This window comes from Ruditapes philippinarum, unplaced genomic scaffold, assembly GCF_026571515.1.
Source record: "Ruditapes philippinarum isolate M1 unplaced genomic scaffold, ASM2657151v2 ctg802_1_1_1_1, whole genome shotgun sequence".
Taxonomy (NCBI): Eukaryota; Metazoa; Mollusca; class Bivalvia; order Venerida; family Veneridae; genus Ruditapes; species Ruditapes philippinarum.
In genome coordinates, this window is record NW_026866781.1 from 80,434 (window position 1) to 99,173 (window position 18,740).

Genomic DNA, 18,740 nt, shown 5'->3' on the forward strand with positions numbered 1-18,740 from the left:
CTTCTGTAAACAGATGGGGTATTAATCGTGCACTTTAAATATTTTTCATGTATTATTAATCTTTATTAGCTCACCAGAACCAAAGGTTCAGGGTGAGCTATTAGTATCAAGGGGGGATGCTCCGGCGTCTGTCGTCATGTGTCAACAATCGTCTTCTTCTCTGGAACTGCTGGGCAGATTTACTTCAAATTTGGTCTGTAGCATCCTTGTGACAGTCACACTTGAATTTGCTCATGTCATTTCAATTGGCCCCTTTAAGGGATCAACAGAGCTAAAAATAGAAAAACCTTTAAACATCTTCTTCTACAGAACTAATGGATGAATGATCACCAAACTTTGTCTAAAGCATTCTTGGGTAGTCTTTCATCAAGTTTCTTCATATTAATTTGGTTAGCCCCTTTTAGGGGTCTCTTTGGCTAAAAATAGAAAAACCTTTAAACCTCTTCTTCTACAGAACTAATGGATGGATGATCACAAAACTTTGTCTGTAGCATTCTTGGGTAGTCTTATATCAAGTTTGCTCATATTAATTTGATTGGCCCCTTTTAGGGGTCTCTATGGCTAAAAATAGAAAAACCTTTCAACCACTTTTTCTACAGAACTAATTTAATGGATGATCACCAAACTTTGTCTGTAGCATTCTTGGGAAGTATTTTATCAAGTTTTCTCATATTACCGTAATTTGATTGGCCCCTTTTAGGGGTCACTAAAGCTAAAAATAGAAATACCTTTAAACATCTATTTCTACAGAGCTAATTGATGGATGATCACCAAACTTTTTCTGTAGCATTCTTAGGTACTCTTCTATCAAGTTTGCTCATCTTAATTTGATTAGCCTTTTTAAGGGGCCACTATAGCCAAAAATAAATAAAAACTTTTGAACATCATTTCCTAGTGAAATAATTGATAAATGATCACCAAACTTTATAGCATTATTAGGTAGTCTTTTATCAAGTTTGCTCATATTAATTTTATTGGCCCTGTTTAAGCTAAAGCTTAAATGCCCCAGGTCATGGCGTTTCTTCAAATTATTGTTTAAACATATTCTATGCTCAAATCTAATATAAGAAAATATTGACAATGGGTAATTTCCAACATTGAAAAGCAGTTGTTTCTGATAAGCGACTCAGGGCCATCATGGCCCTCTTGTTCTTTTCTTTTTTTTGCATTCATTATGCAAGATATTGACACTGATAAACAGTCGTACTGAAAATTGTTTGTCCTTTAGTCTTTTCAAGTCATATCAATTATATTTATCTTACAGACCTTTGATTTATGTAATAAATAACCTTCTAATAGATGGTCTCCAATCAACTCTTTGGAGATTCAAAATTGTTCTTGCCCAGGGGCTCTGATTGAGTATCAAAGAATAATTAAGATAAAACATGTTTCAGACAAGTTCTTCTTTAATTGAAAGATTACTTTTGATTACTCAAATTAGTTTGTATTCAGGCTTTTAAGATATTGCCCTGCCTTTTTCCTCATCAATGGCTGATTACTGATGCAGCGCTGATAAAAGCTGGAAGAATTTCCCATTTACCCTGTCATCTTAAATAAATAATAAGTAGGTAACACATGCTAAATTTTCATAAATATTGAAGTACAATAAACCTATCAAGTTGACATTGTTTTGTTGAAAATTAGGTCATATCACCTTAAATATTTCACTAAAAAGTAGGACGCAAATATAACATGCAAATATAACACTCATTCTAGTACAACACATAAAGTTTAAGAAAAAAATCATGTTGAATAGATAAGCTTTAAATATTATGTTACAAGTGTATAAATGGGCACAGCTTATTTTTAGGTCAAACCAAAATTGGATTTTAAATCCATGAATGATTCACAAGCACAAGTTTACATGAACCATTAACATCAACAAGTTTTATTTTATAGTTTAAAGAGGATGGATTTGTTTGATGTTTATAGTTTGTCATGGCAATTGTTTGCTCTTCTTATTACACTGTTGGCAATGTAAGTATTTATCTTTGTTTATCTTATTTATGATAATTATTTTTATAAATGAAACATTTACAGTGAAAATTGTATAGATTGAAAAAATATACATGTAAATTGAGTTAATCAAGTTAAGACAGCCTAGATCTTGTAACAGCCTATAACTTTAGATATATACATGACTGTATATCATTGTATTTATTTTTCAGTTTTCTGTACCGACACTATACAATATTGAAGAGATATGGTATACCAGGTCCGACACCATGGCCTATCATCGGAAATCTTCATGAACAAGTTTACAGGGTATCATTTTATTCTAGTGTATTTATGTACTGGATTTGAACTATCACTTGTTTATGCATGACTTGTACAAGGTATTTAAATATCGTAATAAAGAGTTTGCATGCTCAGATTTCATTCAATTGATCCCGTCATATACTGGTAACATATTTACTGATAATGTTACAATATTAAAGACGTTTTCAAGAGTTTTCATATGGACATATAGGCAAAATTAAAACTGTTCAATAGAATTTCTTTAAACTTAGCATGTTGAACTCCCAAAAACGTCTTTAAAGGGACTGACCACTTAGGTTTGTTTGTTTTTTTTAATATTTCCAGATATATGTTTCTTTTGATATATGTCTAGACTTAATAATTTGTCTGCAAAATTTAATATCATTCGCTGACTCTGTTTTTCCAGAATAATTTTTCTAACATTGCAACACTTTTCACTCAAACGGGCACAAAAATATGATTTTTAATTTATTTTTGAAAAAAAAAATGTTTTCAGGATAATTATTGTAAGTTAATATCTTAAAAAGTCCTGCATTGATTTTGTTTTACTAATAAACACTGAGAATGGTTGATCATGTGCATTGTGTCTGACAGATTTTGTTTGATATTCTGTATTTTTCCTATGTTACAAGGGAATTCATGTCACAGATGAAGAATGGTCAAAGAAATATGGCAAAGTATTCGGGTAAGTTTTTAATTACCCTGCAGTATTCATGCACTTGTTTAGTTGTGAATATGAATTAAGGAGATTTCACTTTTTATGTACCAGAATATGTTCTAAAATCAGGCACCTAGGTCAGGACAACATAAACAAAGATGGAGGTTAACCAGTATATATAAAGATTGCATGATTTTTTTACTGTCAATTGATGTTAAAACTTGAATCTCAAAACAATGACCAATTTAGTGTCAAATTTTAATATTTTGCATGCTTGGCCCGAATGAACCAGTTCTGTTCATTGACAGAAGTGATAAGCGCAAGTTACCGTCCATAACCAGCTTAAGCAGAATTCAACTTTCAAACATGAATATGGCGAAAACTGTTTTTGATAGTTTTATTAGCTCGACTATTCGAAGAATATGAGAGCTATTGTAGTCGCCCCGGCGTCGGCGTCGGCGTCAGCGTCCGCGTCGGCGTCTGCGTTGGTTAAAGTTTTTTGTAAATTCAAATATCTCAATTATTACTTGAGATATTCAATTCAAACTTACAATACTTATTTATAGTAACAAAGTACATCAGATTGACAAGTTGGATAACTCTGCCTACAATATTGACAGAATTATGCCCCTTTTTAACTTAGAAATTTTGGTTAAAGTTTTTTGTAAAGTCAAATATCTCAATTATTGCTTGAGATATTCAATTGAAACTTACAATACTTATTTATAGTAACAATGTACATCAGATTGACAAGTTGGATAACTCTGCCTACAATATTGACAGAATTATGCCCCTTTTTAACTTAGAAATTTTGGTTAAAGTTTTTTGTAAAGTCAAATATCTCAATTATTGCTTGAGATATTCAATTGAAACTTACAATACTTATTTATAGTAACAAGGTACATCAGATTGACAAGTTGGATAACTCTGCCTACAATATTGACAGAATTATGCCCCTTTTTAACTTAGAAATTTTGGTTAAAGTTTTTTGTAAAGTCAAATATCTCAATTATTGCTTGAGATATTCAATTGAAACTTACAATACTTATTTATAGTAACAAGGTACATCGGATTGACAAGTTGGATAACTCTGCCTACAATATTGACAGAATTATGCCCCTTTGGAACTTAGAAATTTTGGTTAAAGTTTTTTTGTAAAGTCAAATATCTCAATTATTGCTTGAGATATTCAATTGAAATTTAAAATACCTTTTTTATAGTAGCAATGTACATCAGTTTGCAAAATTGCATAACTCTGCCTGCAATATTTGCAGAATTATTTGCCCCTTTGAAACTTAGAAATTTTGGTTAAAGGTCTTCAAAGATATTTACTTGAAACTTTACACATGCACTTAGGGTCATTATAAATTGGAGGGTCATAATTGTATGTCACTGACCAAGTTCCATAACTCTGTCTTGCATTAAGGCTGATTCATATCCCCTTTTCTACTTAGTGTCTTGGTTAATGTTTACATGCAAGTTTTACATATCTCAATAAATATTAAAGATATTTATTTAAAACTTCACATATGCATTTAGGGTCATAATTGTAGGTCACTGACAAAGATCCATAATTCTATCTTTCATTTAGGCTGATTTTTCTCCCCTTTTTCAACTTAGAAATTCATGGTAAAGTTTTGCTTGTAAGCTGTTATCTCAATAACTACTGAAGGGTTTGTGCCTTTTTTTGGGACAATTTTATGCATTCATAATAATAAAGCAGTGATTTACTTGATAAAACATCTTAATAACAAGCTATTGTACCTTTTCTGTCAAATTTATGTATTCATAGGTAATTAGTATTATTATACTCAATAAAACACCCTTGTGACATTACCTTCCAAATAGTCAAGCCAATACTGTATAATTAGACTCTCTCTAAGGCCTATAACATGAATTTATAAAAAAAAATAGCCCTTTTGTGAACTTGAAAAATTTAACAGTATCAAGGCTCTTTTACTATCAAGCACTTAGAATAGTCGAGCATGCTGTCCTTCCGACAGCTCTTGTTTATGTTTATGCATTTTGTGTAGCCTTTTCACTAGTCAAACTAATTGTACTACGCAATGAGATATTGAGTTAATAATACATTAATCAAATGATGTGAAATTCAGCAGAATTTCTGAAACAATGTCATATTCTGTGGTTTTATAATGAGTAATTGTTACTTTGTAGACAACTATATACATGTTTACAATAGTTTTATGAAAAAATAACAATGGCACAAGTGTGTAATATGACCACAATTTTAATGCTATTTAGAACTATTGCACTTCTTCATGAATGTATGTATTTACTGGAAGTCTGTTTTAACATAGTGTTACATATTTTAGCATCTTTTTGATCTATCAATTATTAATTTTTCAAGAATAAGAAATTAAATGGTGTTTTGATGTGTTGTTCCCCCTCCCAATCTTTTAATATAAATTTATAATTAATGATAACATTATTATATTATAGAAATTGATTAAAAGCTTTTATAATTATGCAAAGTGTATTTTAAATAATTTTAATTATATTTTATCATGGCAGATATTTCAATGGGTATAATCCAGTTATAGCTGTAACAGATCCTGATATAATCAAGGCAGTACTAATCAAAGACTTCCAAAACTTTACAGATAGACCAGTAAGTTAATATTATAGCTATACCTGTGTATATAGTCCAGTTGGTAGCATAACATTTACAGTCATACCTGTATAACCAGACCAGTATGTAACATAACAGTTACATACTTCACCATATATTCTGTATTTAGTCTTTATTTGAAGATGTTAAATCACTGGTTTTAGCTCACCTGTCACAAAGTGACAGGGTGAGCTTTTGTGATCGCTTTTCGTCTGGCCGTCCGGCGTCCGTAAACTTTTACTTTAAATGACATCTCCTCATAAACCACTAAGCCAATTTAATCCAAACGTCACAGGAATGTTCCTTTGGTGGTCACCTTTGAAAATTGTTCAAAGAATTTAATTCCATGCAGAACTCTGGTTGCCATGGCAACCAATAGAAAAAACTTAAAATTTCTTCTTCTGAAAAACCCAAAGAGCTAGAAAATATCTTCTTCTGAAAAACCCAAAGAGCTAGAGCTTAGATATTTGGCATGTAACATCTTCTAGTGAGTGTCTACCAAGTTTGTTCAAATAAAAGCCCGGGTCAAAATATTTATTTTTTTAAGTGCACTAAAATATAAGCATTATTTTTCAGCACAATGGTAACCTCCCGAAGTTGATGTTAGATGGACTATTCTTCATGAAAGGACAAACATGGAAGAAAACTAGAAACATCATTACACCCACCTTCAGTGCAGGAAAGCTAAAAAATGTATCAGTGTTAAATTTTTTCTTGATAAATGAAGTAATTTACAGTGTACAAGCCTATAACTGAATGGTTTAGTTAACTTATAAATTATTCATTTACTTGTACCTCCATGATTTCCAATTCTTCCAATCCTCAAGGCATAATTATTTCACTTACAAGAATGCATATAGAGACACTTAGTCACTCACCCTCTGTAAGCTTAGGGACATAGCATCATTTTATTATGTTCTATGTCTCTGTATTTAAACTATTTGATGAGCAAGAGTTTCCCTGTCAGTGTGCATGACCACTCTGGTAAGAATGACCCCAGTTACTCAAACTTAAATGATGAAAAGATCTTGAATGTTTTTAACACTGTAACTGTGATTTAAACTAAAATCTTATCAGCATAACAGAATTCAGATGTCAGGTATCTCTGCAGTTACTCTTCATGCCAAAAAGTCTTACTGAAATATTGGAGTGCTTCAAAATTAGAAATGTATACAAAATTATGTTTGTAAAGGAAACAGATGATAGACAGATAAATGAACAGATTGCCTGATTTCATAAATCCTCTTACATACATTTATTTACTGGTTTTAGTATTTTTTTCTCCTCAGCTTGTGCCCATTATCAACAAATGTGCTGAAACTTGCATCAATAAATTAGAAAAAGAGATTGGAAAAGATGTGACTGTTAGAAGGTAAGACTTTACTTACCTACTAGAATTAAGACGGTGAGGCAGTAGGTATGAAATGCAGATAGGGTATTGTATTGGTTCAAGATTGTTGCAACTTGTTAAAATTGATTAATTTGATAGTTTTATGAAGAGAAATAATAATGATGTCTGTATTGCTACAGTCATGTTGTCATTTCCATTGCTGTTGATGACCTGAAACTTTAACAATCACCATTATTTTTTTATTTCTGAATGAATTGACTTTATACTTGGCCACAACAACCTATTTTGCTATAATTGGCTATAACTTTGTTATTTATTAAATGGATTGTCTTCATATTTGAGCAGAATTACCCTAAGGACAATGTGTCAATGAAGATCAGACTTAAAGTCACTCAATTTGACCTTGACTTATAAATAACCTTGACCTTTAAGGTCAAATTAATGTAATTTCACAGTTTTTGGCTATGATTGGCTATAACTTACTAAAACCTGTATATGACCTTGACAATATTCTCCGTCTGATGTATTTGACATTAGAAATAAGAAAAAGTTGAGTGTGGTCCCCACTATGCGGTGCTCTTGTTATGTGAAATTATTGATTTCTGCAGAAAAACTTTTGAAGGATTTCAATGATTGAGTTTATATTTAGCATGTTAGTATGTTTTATCATAATGTTCAATTATCTTCTATTACTAATATGTTAACTTGCTACCTAGAAAAAATTTAGACTGTATACTTATTTTCTTTTACATTTAATGGGAATGTCATAATCTGAGCCATTGACAATAATTTGTAGATTATTGAAGCATACCTTTAACTTGGATTATGATAGGTGCATTAACAACTGGTATTTAGAAATAAAAACTATAATACATAAACTAGGATAACTAGACAATTTCAAGCAGAAAATAATGATCAATATAGAAACTGCTCATTCAAAATTCAGAGAACTTTATTTCAACTCATGGTTAAACAGTATCAAAAATGTCTCAAAATACGACTGTATATCTCTTTTAAAGATAAATTCACCCCTCGCCAATATGTTAAAATAAACTTATCAAAAAAAAACAAGAGATCTCTACTTCAGATGTGGAATCATACCTGTCTGCTTTAAAATTGCGTGCAAACCTGAAACAGGGACTTTGTACCTTCTGTGATTTATAAGAAATTGAGGACGAAAAACATTTCCTTTTAGTGTGTCCTTTCTATGGCCATATATAAAATGACTGTTTTCGTGATTTAAACCTTGAGCTTAATAAATCAAAAATGAATTTATAAAGTTAATGAACAATTTAATGAACAATTTCCCCAAGAAAAGTAGGAAATACTTTGTAAAGGTGTACTTTAAAAGGCGAAACTCTATTTACAGTAATACAAAGTACATTATATTATATATTTGAAAGTTTGTGCACAACCAATGACATTGTATGACATTTCTTCTAAGTTATAAATATGTGTTATAAGCAATATTTCTTTCCTTTAAATATGTGTTAAAAATTTTGTTGAACTATGTGAACTATTGAAACACTTCTAATTTAAAAGTGATCGAAAGACACATTGTGTTTGGCTTTATATTAATGTGTTATTTATGTTATTTTTATAACATGTACACATGTCATTATAATAAAAGATTTACTTACTTATATTGCTTCACCTCAGCGGAGCTCTTGTTTCTTTTTTTACTTCAGTGCTCATAGCGTTAAAAACATTTACGTCACATTGAATGTTATTATATAGTGATAAATGAGTGATAATGTATGAATGCTCTATTTTTTACAGTTGGTTTGTATGTTTTACAATGGATGCTATTGCATCTACAGCCTTTGGTATAGAAATAGATTCCCAGAAACAACATGATGATCCATTTGTTAGAAACCTGGAGAAAATCTTTAAGCTCACCCAGTGGAAAAGGATTCCTATATTTCTATCAGGTATATTTCCTTGATTGCAATTATGCATTTTCATTGATTATCTGAGTGAAAAATTTAAAAAAAAGAACATTAATGATTTTCAGTTATTGATATTGGTGAATAGCTCTGTAACTCTAAACTAAGTTGTTCCCATAATGTTCCGTCATTCCAAATTCTGAAAGACTACATACTGAATTAAACTTTGGCCATAATATTTTCAGTTAGTCAAACTTGTACACAACATTCTTCTAAATAGAAATATTATAATGAGCTTGATCTTTTAAATGACAGTTACACTATTCAAGAAATATCACTATTTCAGCTGATGATGCATTATTAATAATTTTGGATAGGGGTATTTGGAACATTTTTGTGTTGCCTGAAAAATCATGTTTTGGCCTGTTAATGATTGATGTGTCTCCTGATTCACAGTAGCTACAACATGCAATTGGCTATAGCTTATCTCGAGGTGACACATGATCACTGATTGCTCTTGTTTTAATTAATTTGCACATTGTTCTGTTTATACTCCTGTTTAGAGTAAATTATAATGCTCCAACATGAGGAGCTCTGGTTTTGGACTGAGATATTATTTTGAAAAAATCATCACATTGTGTATATACCTTGCACATGTATAAATATATAAATATAATTTGTATTTTGTTATTTTATATTTGAAGCTATGATACCACCTCTAGGAAAATGGCTGTATAAGATAGGGATCACCACATGGCCTACAGAATGTGTCAACTTTTATAATGATATAGGACAGGCCTTGATTGATGAAAGAAGGAAAAATAAAATGGTATATTGTTATGTATATAGCAAATGGTATATTGTTATGTATATAGCAAATGGTATATTGTTATGTATATAGCAAATGGTATATTGTTATGTATATAGCAAATGGTATATTGTTATGTATATAGCAAATGGTATATTGTTATGTATATAGCAAATGGTATATTGTTATGTATATAGCAAATGGTATATTGTTATGTATATAGCAAATGGTATATTGTTATGTATATAGCAAATTGTATATTGTTATGTATATAGCAAATGGTATATTGTTATGTATATAGCAAATGGTATATTGTTATGTATATAGCAAATGGTATATTGTTATGTATAAAGGCTTTTTAGACCAGTTGCCAAATAAATCTACTGTGAGCCTATATGTAAACTTGCCCAGATTTTGTGTTTGCTTATTTCATTATGTTTACACTGATTTTAACCAGGCTCATCTGGCTCTATTTTTGTGCCTTAGACATGGTACTAAGAAAACTATAGTATCAAGTATAATAAATAACATAAACAACAATTATTGTGAATGGTACTGAAAAATATTTGTTTTGTTTGGTACATTTTGATAAAATACTCAAAGCTTTAAGTCATTATGATTCATATTAGAGAAACATTGATATCTCATATTTTCATTTTCTAAACCATGGGGTATTTCACTTGTGTAAAACAGACATGCTTCTCTTTTCTTAAGTGGTAAATTTTTTGCAAATTTTGATTATAAAGGACAGAGTGGACTTCATACAAATGTTGATGGATGCAGATTTTGATAATACAAGAGAGGGGTACATCAAAAATGAGACTACAATGTCCAATGGTGCTTCTAGTGGTCATCATGTACATAATCTAGAAAGTATGACCTTATTATTACAAGTGTTAGTAGATATTGTTGCTAGGCAACAATAAAATCAGTATTTAATGATGTGGATTGTAATGTATTTATGTTATGTACATTTTATAAGTTGAATTTGAACTTTGAGCAACTTAAATTTATCACTTTAAAATCTGCTGTTGGTAACAGATAGAGAAACACAATTGTAAACCAAGTAGGACTTGAATTCACAGTCACACACTCCCTACTTTATTTTACATATGCTCATCCCAATGATAATTATAAGTTGCCCCATTTGACCTTCCTTATTCTCCTTACATCTTTCCTCCTTTCTCATACATGTGGAAAATCCCACTTTTTGGGCGGAGACTCCCACTTTCTGCAGCCATATTTTCAAAGATTTTTCTTAAAATAAGGGTATTTTCACAAATCAAAGAAATCTTCCTATTTTGATGTCAGAACTTCCTTCTTTGTTTAATGCAAATTCCAAAATCTCCCTCTTTTTGAAGAAAAATGTCCCACTTGATCATCAAAAAAAAAGTTACATGTATGCTTTCTCAAAGTTTAGGTATTGTGATCACTCACCATGTGGTGTCTATCCTTCCATACTTCACTTTAAACAACATCTCCTTCCATAACTTAAAAGAAGGGTTTCTTATGTGATCCTTTTGCAAACATGCCCTACAGACCTCAGGTTTCTATGCCAACCAGAAGTGAAAACTGGAAAAAAAGACTGCTTGTCAAATAAATTTAAATATTGTTCCATAGGAAACATTGTGGAACATTTTATCAAAATTAATTAAATTCTAGTTTTCTTAAAGATATGTTGTCTTTGATCCTATATGTCTTCAGGAAAATGTTTGAAAATCTCTTGTAAAAAATCTGTTTGATCAATATAACTTCTTAAAATGAGTAACTCATAATTCTACAAAGCACACTAGTAATTCGTAGTACCACCCCCTAAAGTAGGACCAAATACGAGGGCTGTCCGGAAAGTTCGTAGACAAGGCTATAAAATTATCATAATCAGTTTTATCAATATGAAGATTAAATATTTTGCTAAAGTATTTATCTGCTACATATTTCTAAATTCAAAAACATGATAAAAGAAATATTCGCAAAGCGTCAATCACCATGGCAACATGATCAACGAATCACGGAGCACTTTGATTTTGTGACGATTGCTACTCGAATAATAAGTTGCTAGAAAGTGTAATTTTAACACAAAATCTCGTTTTAAATTTGTGACATCAAAGGATACAATTCCATGATATTTAGTGGAAATATTGATGCCGTAAATCAAATAAACAGCTTGTTAATGACAGTTTTATGCAATGAAGTAACATAAATTTTGTGTTGCAAAAAAGACGTCAAATTCAAGGACGGAGCAACGTAATGTTATTTATCTTCATAGCAACGCTAATATGGCACCAACTGAAAGTTTAATCTTTACTTTAAAAACAAAATCAACCTTATATTGTTAAAGACAACTTGTGTTTAAATGTCAAACAAGATTAAGAAGTGGTGATGACAATATCATATAAGAAACACTCCAGATGCTAAAAGTAGCATGGCCGAAATATCGAGGATTGCGTTACAACAATCTTTGAAAAAGATAGTCATCTCACACACTGTATGGGAACCAGTGACTTCTTTATTTTTAAATAAATGTAGTATATGAAATTCATAGAGTAATAGCAAAGGAATATAACATGTATTAAGTTTACGCCAGACATGTACCATGGCTGTTGAAATCGGAAGAAATTGATTAGTGGGTAAACGTGACTTTCATTTGACGCCGTTGACGTTGTCAAAGTGCTCCATGACGATGTATATATGTTGTATGTAACTACTGTTAGAATACAAACGTAAGTCACAGTTCAGTAATTTTTGATAAATGTCTTCGCTAGATATGTATACTTTTGCTGACAAAAGTTAAACAAGGTATGTATTGTTAAAGAATAAAAAATCAAGAAGTATATGGACTTTCCGGACATCCCTCGTAGCTAGAAAACTGAATTTAAAAAATTCCAATCTTTGTTTCTATGCTCATATGATCAACCCCTCTATTCTATTTAGACCACCATTTTCATAAAACATGAAAGTCGTTGACATGTCACTTTTCAATATGTTTATAAAAAAAAACATTTGAACATTTAACACAAATTATTCTCGGGTGACCGTCTCCCAAGATTCTTAAAATAATTTTGATTCCTGAACAAACATCCCCATTACAGGGTGAGGTTGTTTTCCCCTATATGTTTATCTATACAAAGAAAACAATTTTATAACATATCTTTCTATCAAATCCAGATGATTTATGGTCTCATGAAAAATGTATGTAATGTTATAACATTGATTTTGATATATAGGGTTGACTGATGATGAAATAAAAGGTCAGGCGTTTGTATTCTTTCTTGCTGGGTTTGAGACAACAGCTAGTCTACTACGTTACTCAGCTTATATCCTGGCATTTCATCCTGAACTAGATTCACAACTTTATGATGAGATACAGAAATATATTGGGCAGGTAGGTTAACTTTAATAAAACTAATATTATAATAATAATAAAGATAAGGCACTTGTATTTTCATGTTGCTGCATATGAATATAGAGTATTGCCTTTACACATTTTTCAGTTGCTTTAATTTATGCATTTCATTTTAGATTGATTGATTTTCGGAAAGAATACAAAAACATACAAGCTTTTGGAAAGAAATACAAAAACATACGAGATAAAAGCTCCACAGTGATTTTTTATGCAGGCAGCCATAGACCTGCCCTTGTTTTTTTCTAAGCAACTATATATACGATTTTACTACAGTTAACATGTTGCTATGACAATGATTTGACAGTGTTGTTATAAATTGTAGGATGATCCAGACTATGACAGTATAAGTGATTTAAAGTTCATGGATCAGTTTATTTACGAGGTCCTCAGATTTTACCCTCCAGTTCCAAGGTAACATATGTATGATATATTCATAATAATTTACAAATAAATCTAATGAAGCATGAAGAACTGTTATTCTGTTATACCCATGTATTGGACGTGAAAAATTTTACCCTGTTATATATTTGTATTGAACGTGCCCATCATAGAACTTGGAAATGTATATAAATTCACTTACTTCCATAATTTAACACTTACCTAGTGCCAGCCGTTGTTGAATTCCCTCAACCAATGCAGACCAAAGTCAGCCAGCATGCATGTGTTACCTGATCATAATCTGCATTAATTGCTATTCTGTTAGTAAATATTTTGAAATTTTCCTTGAAAAATATGAGTGTCCAGATTAAAAGATGGAGTAGTACATTTAAGATATTTAGTACGGTAGGGTTTATAGATTTTAATGTCAATTTTAAGCAGACATTAGAATAAAAGGCTAACATATCTCTGTGCTAGTGGAATACAAAAAAATGTACATTGTAGTTAAACATTATAACAACTACTAGTAGTTGTCAGGGTTAAATAAATTGAATTACTCCGGAAGTGTGTTGACCTAAACTATTCTAACACATGTCCAGTAGGCAGAGTAACAAAAATAGTATAAAGTTATGATTGTTTCTTAAGGCTATATTTGAGATGGTGATAAAGGATTTAAGTAAAATAACATTGCCTTCGCTCAGATTTATGTAGATTAATATTAAAGGAACTCCACTGTGGTCCAAAACCTGAAAACCTGAAAGTTAAATTTTTTACATAAGTTAACCAGGGCACTTACAACAGAAAGATCTGCTAAAGATAATTAAGAATTAAACTCAGAAATAAATTGAAATTCATATTTTTGTGCTATACTTAGCCCAATATGAGTGAAAAGCAATAATAATTTGCTATGTTTTCAACTTTTGGTCATTTTTCACAAATAGACTAACTATTTTGGAGAAAAGGAGTGAGCAAATGATCTGATATTTTGCACAGAAGTTACTGGTCTATACCTGCTTCAAACATTTTTAACATTATTTTATCCTTTTTTTATACAACGTATTTTAAGTTTTTTTGCGATTTTGGCGGGCAGACATGGAGGGATTTGACATTAATGGAAGATCGATAGATGTCAAAAAACCTCATAGGAGTCCTTTTTATACTACACCTGTAAAGGACATAAAGAAAAGGCCATACTATCATATGCTTATCCATGTATTGACAGGTTAACAAGGAAGGCTCATGAAGAGATAACAGTTGGAGGAATAACAATACCTAAAGGTACATCAATACAAATACCTGTGTGGAACGTTCATCATAGTGAGGAAAATTACCCCGAACCAGAGGCTTTTAAACCTGACAGGTATCTGTATCTTACAATCATTACAAAATCTTTACTATCTTCATTCTGTTCAATTTTTGCTGTTATGGTTTAGAATTGGGATATCATTCTACTTTGGTGTTGCTTATGCTTTGAATGATGCAGATGCCCACTTAAAGTCACCTTTAGTGGCCATGATTAAATATTTTAAGATATTTAGCAGCTATTGAATTTTATCAATCAAACATCCAAACTTTTCTCCATCAGTAAAGCATCAATATTCTTACTACAGTAAATCTATAAAAGTAGTCAAACAAAAATGAATGTATTCGTGGGACTTCATAAAGAGCTAACAACATGGGTATTTATTTTTTCATTATATGATATTTCTTGATGCATAGTTTTGTATTTTAGATTTGCTCAGGGAAAGAAAGGGGCTACAGAAAAGATCACGTTTTTACCATTTGGTACAGGGCCGAGAAATTGTATTGGAATGAGACTAGCACTTGTTGAGGCCAAGATTGCTCTTGTTTATATGTTAAGGAAAATTAGATTTGTCAAATGTGAAAAAACACAGGTATTGATTTGTTATGTTACAATATATACAGCAAAAACTTAATTCTAGGTATAAGCTGATCAACTAACACTGTTTTTAATTAAAGATCGGATGATACTAGAAACAAAGGACTCTTATACATAAATGTAATAAATTTATTACAAAAAATTAGGGTCTTCAAATAGAAAGACCCTACAAAAAGTGCAAAAAATTTATAATTTGTTTATTTGTATGTCAAGTCATGCCGGAATAAAAACTAAAAAGACAACATGAGTATAGAAAAAAGATCAATCTGTTTATAGTTGTTATGGTTCACTGTATTTTGATTTCTTTCATTTAGGTGAACAAAATCTAGAAAAAAATCAAGATATTAGCTGTGACTATCCATTCTCTTTGTTCAAAAGTTCAGTGTACATTGTATCCACAAAATACTATACCAGTATATAGTTTGTATCAGGAATGTCAGTTACAAATAATGCTAACATATGACAAGCTTGCTATATGCAGGGGTTTGCATTTAGCTGACAGTCAATTTTAGCACTTATTTATATGGAAGTTCCAAGTTAGAATATTGCATTAATCACAAATATTCTTATGCCCTGAAGGGTTAAAGTTATTTAATTGTCCTTCTGTCTGTCTGTTTTTTGTCTTGCCAATAACTTTTATTTTGTAATTATTTTGCAATTTTTTTTTATATGTGTAAAAAATTGTGACAATATGTTGCATGGAAGACCCAGATATGTAGGTCAAAGGTCTCTATTGATAAAAATTACATGATTTTATTACAGAATCCACCATTGAATCTGCGACATTTCACTTTACTGAGTCCAAAAACACCCATCCAGGTGAGGATAGAGGCAAGGTTATCATAACAACACCGGCCAAGTTTGAAATGTGATAACAGTTTTAATGAGATAGTCTATAGAAGAGATCTTCTAACCAGAGAACATAAACAGTTCATTATTATCTCATTGTTCTATTTATATAGAAATGTATATAAACTTCGAGCTCCACATCAGTTATGTCAATATTATAATATAACATTTTATTTGGTTGGGCATAGGAAATATATTGGACATAAATTTTATTGTACTTTGTTTAATTTTTTAAATTCATCAGTTCATTAAATGAACTTTTTCGAAAGTTATTCTAAAGAAGATAATTCTTGGGAATGTAGCTATCCTTAAACTTGTAGAATGAAAAACTTAATTTCTTGTTGTTGCATTGTGCATATAAAAAGAGTATAATTAGAGCATTAAAGATCCAATAATTGTTTTCTTTCTTTTTTATAGCATATGTGTCAAGAACTGTTAACTTTGTGTAGGTTTCTGTTAAAGTGTGGTTGTATAATTGTATTATATAATGATTTATGTTGTTTAGCTATATGTTGTTCTATAAGTCTCGAGCTACCAGTTTCCCGATCACTGTGCTCTGGTGAGATTCAAGGCTTGATGGTTGTTTAAAATAAATTTGTTTTTTGACAACACCCCCTCAACTTGACAAGAATGATGGTTAGGTTTCCTTCCACAAAAGTTATGTAAATGTTTCCATTTAGTCTAATGCACAAGAAGGTCTCAGAAGCTAAAAATAACATAAAAAATGAAATCTTCTTCTCCAAAACTGTTATAACGAGAGCTTAGATCTTTGGCATGTATGTGACCTTGTGGTCCTCTTCTTATCATGGCCAGTCCCAAAATTGTCCCATAACCAATCATCCACTTTAGAAAAGTTAGTTTTGAAATAAAAAAGAAAACTTGCAGATTACAAAACGTTCCATTCCCTAATCAAATGTTGTTAAGTCTAGCAATTTTCTGCTTAATAAAAACATAAACCTTGACTGTTAAATGTAAGTTCTGGCACTTTCATTCTCTAAATGCAACTTGAGGAGATATTCGCACCATATCCACTTAAAGGTTGCAGGATCGAACAATTATGACATGGAATTAATTCGAATGAATTACCTTTTTAATTTACATCAAAAGAAACTGTCGCAGGATTTTGCCTTAAAACTAAGACTGTTTCAATTAAGATCACATTTTACTTATACTGATTGTGCTTCACTAAGTAATACATTCTATGGTGAACACTTGTATACATGTGTATATTGGAATTTCAAATAATGCATTTTTGTGCACATCTTAAAATTTTAACCTATGGAAAAGTCTCAATTTATAACCACTTCATCCTTTATGATATTGGGACAACTTGTGGCCCTCTTGTGTTTTGGCCAAAGCAGGCACTAACTCTTATTCATAACGTGGAAGGCTTACTAATAGATATTAAGAATGTGGCATTGTCTGGTGTACTTCAATCAAGTTTATAAAGAGTGTGTCCTTCAGGATCATTCACTCTGCCGCAGTTGTTAATTGCTTTTATATAGATTTTTAAATTAAAAAATCTTCAAAATATCTAAAGAGTTTAAAAAATGCCACAATCCTTGATATTTGTGTTGACATTTTGAGTAGACCTTTTCCAAGTTCGAAGAAATCATTGTTTTGGATCAAAACTGACTCATTCTTAAATTCACCTGGTTTTCTAAAAATAAATTTCTTAGAACTCAATTGGTGTCATCTTGGCTAAAATAAAATTGCTTTGCGTTTCAACAAGTAATCTCTATGCATTGACTAACATTGAAGTTATTTAGGAGTAAGCTTTGAGCATAGATATATGACACAGACTTTAACGTCTGACTCATTGTCTCAATGTATAATAAGACTTCTCTACTTTTCTTTACAATGCATTCACTTGCTTCAGCACAAGATGGGGGAAGTTGGAATCTTTTTTCAAATGAGCTAAGTAATTGGCTATCAAAGTAAGCAGTTATGAAATTTTATAAATTTGTTCTAACAAAATTCTGATAAGTTAAATGTTTTTATATAGATGCTAACACTCATTTATACATGAGTCATCATTTTTCATGTGGGTGTCCGGTATATTATCTACAACATGTATTTTATATTAAAGTGTTTTTATAATATGAATTGGTTATTCAAGATTAAATCGTGTTTGTTTCATACAAATGTGATGATTAGACTAAAATTTCTTAGTTGATAAGGTAATTAAAGAAAAACACAATCAAAATATAAGTGATCTGATGCTTTAGACCAGCCAGTGTTTGGTTCATATGGCAATTAAGAAATTAAACTTACATTAAAGAATTTAATTCAACGCTGGGCAAAATTTTATTATTTTATAATGGTTGTATATTGCCCACAGAAGTTTAATGGTTACTTGCATGGTTAACTACATTTATAATATCCCACTTGCTTTTACAACGGTATTATTGTTAATGTTTACAAATTTAAATTAAGCAAAGCAACATGCCATTGTTTCGGAGCAATGCAGAAACTCCAATCGATCACAAAACATAAAGTAAATGTTATCAACCATTAACCATTAAAACACCTGTCATAAGCAGACTACAGGCTACTCACAAGAGAAAAGTTCATTAAAACTGTGATGTCAAACTTGTACTAAGACGGTGGTAGAGTCGT

At 30.8% G+C, this 18,740-nt stretch overlaps 2 protein-coding genes across 4 annotated transcripts in view; both read left to right on the forward strand.

Annotated features, from left to right (window-relative positions):
* Positions 1-18,740, forward strand: part of LOC132733706 (PH and SEC7 domain-containing protein-like) — a 79,836-nt gene that overhangs the window by 56,167 nt on the left and 4,929 nt on the right. The gene's annotated exons all lie outside the window — the stretch shown is intronic.
* Positions 1,775-16,521, forward strand: LOC132733708 (cytochrome P450 3A8-like). Its single transcript, XM_060720384.1, has 14 exons — positions 1,775-1,977; positions 2,169-2,265; positions 2,892-2,944; positions 5,450-5,546; positions 6,123-6,239; positions 6,836-6,918; positions 8,677-8,828; positions 9,488-9,612; positions 10,338-10,464; positions 12,816-12,973; positions 13,317-13,405; positions 14,595-14,732; positions 15,105-15,267; positions 16,035-16,521. The coding sequence occupies exons 1-14, from the start codon at positions 1,910-1,912 to the stop codon at positions 16,116-16,118; spliced, it is 1,551 nt and encodes a 516-aa protein (XP_060576367.1). The 5' UTR covers positions 1,775-1,909; the 3' UTR covers positions 16,119-16,521.

Bases quoted from the DNA above. Each gene is read 5' to 3' on its own strand.
- LOC132733708 (XM_060720384.1), top strand. From the start codon at position 1,910: ATGGATTTGTTTGATGTTTATAGTTTGTCATGGCAATTGTTTGCTCTT. The intron at 2,266-2,891 runs GTATCATTTTAT...CTATGTTACAAG, and splicing joins TTCATGAACAAGTTTACAGG to GGAATTCATGTCACAGATGA. The intron at 15,268-16,034 runs GTATTGATTTGT...ATTTTATTACAG, and splicing joins TCAAATGTGAAAAAACACAG to AATCCACCATTGAATCTGCG.